General features: G+C 40.7%; 1 protein-coding gene across 1 annotated transcript; it reads left to right on the forward strand.

The window, feature by feature from the left end:
• Window positions 1-1,084: 1,084 nt before the first annotated feature.
• On the forward strand, window positions 1,085-1,552 carry LOC130980785 (uncharacterized mitochondrial protein AtMg00860-like). The gene has a single exon (XM_057904430.1). The coding sequence runs from the start codon at window positions 1,085-1,087 to the stop codon at window positions 1,550-1,552; it is 468 nt and encodes a 155-aa protein (XP_057760413.1).
• The last annotated feature ends 4,341 nt before the right edge of the window (window positions 1,553-5,893 follow it).

Raw genomic sequence — 5,893 nt, forward strand, 5'->3', positions numbered from 1 at the left:
ACAGAAAAACACACAAACTCATAGTAAAGTCCAGAAAAGTGAAATTTAATTAAAAACTAATAGAAATATACTAAAAACTAACTAAAAGATACTAAAAACATACTAAAAACAATGCCAAAAAGCATACAAATTATCCGCTCATCAGGAGGCGAGCCACTCCATGAGATAAACTCTCAATCCATTCTTTCTAAAGAGGAATCTATTGATGAAGGTGGAAAACTTGTTAAAGATGAAAGAGAGGATGAACTCAAGGTAGACAACCAACATGAGCTCCGAAAAGGTTTAGTTGATGAAGAAAGGTCAAAGGTGGGAGATCTAGAAGATGAAGAAGATGACAGTACCTCACCAATTTCCTATGACCAAGAGGATAGGCTACCACACCAAGAAGCAAGAGAAAATTTGAAACCACTTCCACCCTATGTTAAATATGCATTTCTTGATGAGGAACATAAGTTCCCGGTGATAGTGGTAGCCGATCTTTCCAATCAAGAGGAACAATAACTTCTTGAGGTTATCCGAAAGTATAAGAAGGCGATTGGATGGAGCTTAAGTGACATTGTGGGAATAAGCCCTCAAGTGTGCTTTCATAAAATTTTTCTTGGAAGAAGGTGCTAAGTCGGTCTGGCAACCACAAAGATGGCTAAACCCCATAATCCTTGATGTAGTCAAGAAGGAAGTAATTCTCCTCTTGGAAGCGGACATCATCTACCCCATTTCAGACAGTGAATGGGTAAGTCCGGTCCAAGTAGTGCCGAAGAAATCTGGAGAAACCATGATGGCAACTAAAAGCGAAGAGCTTGTGGCCACCTGGATTCAAAACGCTTGGCGGGTATGCATTGATTACCACCGTCTGAATCAAGTAATGCGGAAGGACCATTGCCCATTGCCGTTCATTGATCAAATGTTGGATCGCTTGGCCGGTAAATCACACTACTACTTTTTAGATGGATATACAGGGTACTTCCAAATTCATATAGCTCCTGAGGATCAGGAGAAAACCACATTCACTTGTCCCTTGGGAACCTTTGCATATAAGAGAATGCCATTTGGCTTATGCAATGCATCGACAACATTTTAAAGGTGCATGACCAGTGTTTTCTCAGATCTTTTGGAGGATTGCATGGAAGTTTTCATGGACGATTTCAGCGTGTATGGTAGCTCCTTCGATGCTTGTCTAGGGAACTTAGCTAGGGTACTAGAACTATGTACCAATACTAACCTTGTATTAAATTTTGAAAAATGCCACTTTATGGTGAAGCAAGGTATAGTATTGGGTCATATTGTATCTAAAGACGGAATCTCCGTCGACCCAGCTAAGATTGATGTCATTTTGAGTCTATCTTACCCCTCCTCAGTGAGGGAGATCCGTTCCTTTCTTAGTCATGCAGGCTTTTACCGTCGGTTTATCAAGAATTTTAGCAAAGTTGCCTTACCCCTCTCCCGCCTACTTCAAAAGGATGTGGAATTTCATTTTGATGAGGATTGCAAAAAGGCTTTTGACGAGTTGAAGGAAGCATTGACCACAGCCTCTATTGTGCGAGCCCCGAATTAGGACCAACCTTTTAAGATCATGTGCGACGTCTCGAACCACGCCGTAGGTGCCGCGCTAGCACATCGCGATGGTAAAGCTCCTTACACTATAGCGTATGCCTAAAAAACTTTAGATTCGGCCCAGTTGAATTACACCACTACCGAAAAAGAGCTTTTAGCCATTATTTTTGCACTAGATAAGTTTCGACCTTATTTGCTAGGCTCCAAAATGGTGGTGTATTCAGACCATGCTGCCTTGAAATATTTACTAAAGAAGAAAGAGTCAAAGCCTAGGCTCATTAGGTGGATATTACTTTTGCAAGAATTTGACTTGGAGATCAAGGATAGAAGTGGATCCCAAAATTTGGTAGCGGACCTCTTAAGTCGGCTTGAACATTTAACTCGGGATCCCACTCCTATCAATAATTCATTTCCCTTAGATACCTTGCAAACAATATCCCAAAGTACCCCTTGGTTTGCCCCGATTGCTAATTACTTGGTCGCTCGCATTTTTCCCCCACAATTTTCAAAACATCAAAAAGATAAATTGAGAAGCGATGCTAAGTATTATCTTTGGAATGAACCATATCTGTGGAGGCATAGGGCGGATCAAGTAATTAGGAAGTGTGTACCAGAATTCGAGTTTCGGTCTATCCTTCTATTTTGCCACTCATCTGAAAGTGGGGTCACTTCGGCCCACAAAGAATAGCGAGGAAGGTGCTAGATTGTGGATTCTAGTGGCCCACTTTGTTTAGGAATGCCAACCAGTTTTACAAATCCTGCCATCAATGTTAGAAATCTGGAAATGGCTCACAAAGAGATGAAATGCCCCAGCAACCCATGATTTTTTGTGAGATTTTTTATGTTTGGGTCATAGATTTCATGAGGACATTTCCAAATTCCAATGGGTTTGTTTATATTTTGTTAGTCATGGATTACGTCTTAAAATGGGAGGAAGCAATTCCTACCCGTTGTGATGACGTTGATATCGTTGCTTTATTTTTGAAAAATAACATTATTTGTAGATTTGGGTCATCACGAGCTATCGTGAGCGACTAAGAAACCCATTTTTGCAATAGAAAAATTGAGGCGTTGATGAAAAATTACGGGGTAATTCACAAAGTTTACACAGCCTATCACCCTCAAACCAACGGGCAAACAAAAGTGTCCAATAGGAAAATCAAGAGAATCTTGGAAAAAGTGGTTAACCCACAAAGAAAGAATTGGAGTTCCAGATTGGGGGATGCATTATGGGCATATAGGACTGCTTACAAGACCCTAATCGGGATGAGTCCCTTTCGTATTGTTTTTGGGAAGCCTTGTCATTTCCTAGTTGAAATCCAACATAGAGCCTATTGGGCGTTGAAGAATTATAATCCGGACTTAAAGGGGGGCGGGAATGGAATGTAAGCTCCAATTGGAAGAATTAGAATGTCTTAGGTTAGAAGCATATGAGACTGCACAGTTCTACAAGGAAAAAGCCAAGACATTCCATGACCAAAAATATTAGAAGGAAGAGCTTTAAGATAGGTGATGAGGTGCTTGTCTACAATTCGAGGATGCGATTGATGTCCGGAAAGCTGAGATCTAGGTGGGACGGTCCATTCAAGGTAGTGGATGTCAAGCCTTATGGAGTGGTGGAAGTGATTCACCCTATCAATGGAACCAAATTCAAAATCAATGGTCATAGGGCGAAACTCTATCACACTAAACCAAAGAATGCCAAGGAGTTGGATATTTTCCTCCTTGGAGAAGTTTCAAAGTGACCAATGAAGCCATGCAAAGTCCAACTTAGGACTATAAACTAAAGTGCTTGGTGGGAGACACCCCACCATGGTAACATTGTTCCAACTTTACCTTTTGTTTATAACTCTTTGATTTAGTTGCTTTCTTATGATATGATGATTAGCTTAAGTTTGGTTTGGTGTCTTTGAGTTGAATAAGTTCAATTGCTTGTGGATCATGAATTTATGCATGTTTGAATGATTTGGGGTTGATATGTTGATGTACAAAGGATTGGTACCTTGGTTTTGAAAAGAAATTTTTTTTGTGAAACAGGGCATTTGTGCGTACGCATCCAACTGTGCGTGCGCACAAAACTGTGATTTTCGCTATCTGTGTGCGCACACAAGCCTGTGTGCCCGCACACCCTTTGCAGTGCCCTCGGGTTGCAGCGCCTGCACAGCCTGTGCGTAGGTGCTGCCTTGTTTTTCTTGACCTGTGCGTGCGCACCGATCTGTGCATACGCACGTGTCTCCCTTTTTGCGCTGCCTGTGCGGCCGCACAGACGTGTGCATCCATACGCCAATTGACAGCCCCTCTGTTGGGAGCGCTGGCATGGGTTGTGCGCGTGAACAGCCCCTCTATCTTTGCTTTTGTGCGTGCGCATGGACCTGTATGCGCACGCTCACATGATTTTTCCTCTAAAGCAATTTCTTTTCAAAAAGAAAAAAACAGAGAGAGAGGAAAGCCTTCTGTGCGAGCGCACGTCCTCATGCGTCCGCACACTCCAAACGCATCCTCTGTTCGCAGCAATCGCACACAGTGTGCATTCGCACCCCTCTAATTTTTTGGCTTCTGTGCGTGCGCATAGGTCTTTGTGTGTATGCACACGACGCGTTCCGGGCAATAACAGGGCAAGTTTCCCTGTTGAGCAGCAGCCTTCTTCTTTTCTTCTTCTCTCCATTGTTGCTCCTTCTCTCCTCTGGCCAGCCTTTTAGGTGACCTTGCCGCCAGCTGCCGCCGCCGTCAGCCACCACCATCCCTCTCTCTCTCTCTCTCTCTCTCTCTCTCTCTCTCTCTCTCTCTCTTACTTATCTTTCTCTTTTCTTTCCTCACCATCGGTGAGTGTTTTCTCCTCCAGTGCTTTCTCTGGCGAGCTTACCGCCGTAAATTCGTAGTGGCTATAAGGAGTGTCATTGTTGCCTTCCCAATTCTTTTTTTCTTCTCTTCTTCAACCTTTAATTTTCAGGTTCATATCTTCTTTTTATGTGATTTTCAAATTGTTTTTGTTTTCTTTTCATGTTGCTTAGATTGTAATTGCTGCTTTATTTGTTTTCCTTTGTATTACAAGTATTGATATTTTATTGTTGGGTTGATTATGATTGAATTTGAGAATTGATTGTGATAAGTTTGCACATTGCATACCACATGTTTGATAAAATGCATCATTGAATATTTTGTTTGATTCATATGACATGGCCATCATATGCTTTCAATCTATCTCTTGTTAGGTATATTGTATAAATTGTGCAACTCCAATTATGACTTTAGATGATGGTCAAGTTGAATTTATCAATGCATTTCCTTGTTTGTATGCTTTGAGTTCCAAACACCCACATCTTTCATGACATGTGCACTTTGTTGATGGGTGATTTTGGTTGTAAATGCATTGTGTTGCGGAATTCAAGTTTCATTGTTCATCTTGGAATTTAGACTAAGTGATCACTTTACAAATGTTTAACTTTTGATGATGTCTTGATCAAACATCTTTTGGATTTAATTCAAGAACATTGTACATGTGATTACCACTTCTTAAGGATGAACAATCGACATTTCACTTTGAGAGAATGGTCATTGTTGTTGTACAACACTTTTGTTAATGAACTTTCATGCCAACAACCTCAATGACCATTCCATTCAAAGAATTCATATGAATCCTATGGTTCTTGCTTGAAGTTGCTTTCATGTTCATGCCTTATATTTGTAACTTAAGCACTTAATTGGGAAGCATTGAGCTTTGAGTTGCCTAAGAGTGTGATTACCGTCGTATCCGGCCGGTGTGTGTGTTCCAACTGCGTGCACCCTTGGAATACACACATTGTATTTCTTATAAATCACACTATTTTAAAAAAGATTCCAGTTAAGAATTCAATTTTCTTGATTTTATTGGTGCTTCCTGATGAGCAGATAATTTATATGCTTTTTGGCATTGTTTTTAGGTAGTTTTTAGTAAGATCTAGCTACTTTTAGGGATATTTTTATTAGTTTTTATGCAAAATTCACATTTCTGGACTTTACTATGTGTTTGTGTGTTTTTCTGTGATTTCAGGTATTTTCTGGCTGAAATTGAGGGACCTGAGCAAAAATCTGATCAGAGGCTGAAAAAGGACTACAGATGCTGTTGGATTCTGACCTCCCTGCACTCAAAATGGCTTTTCTGAAGCTACAGAATTCCAAATGGTGCGCTCTTAATTGCGTTGGAAAGTAGACATCCAGGGCTTTCCAGGAATATATAATAGGTTATACTTTATTCGAACTTAGACAATGCAAACTGGCATTCAACGCCAGTTCCATGCTGCAATCTGGAGTAAAACGCCAGAAACACGTCATAAACCAGAGTTAAACGCCAAAAACACGTTAC

Source organism: Arachis stenosperma, chromosome 5 (assembly GCF_014773155.1).
Source record: "Arachis stenosperma cultivar V10309 chromosome 5, arast.V10309.gnm1.PFL2, whole genome shotgun sequence".
In the NCBI taxonomy this organism is placed as follows: Eukaryota; Viridiplantae; Streptophyta; class Magnoliopsida; order Fabales; family Fabaceae; genus Arachis; species Arachis stenosperma.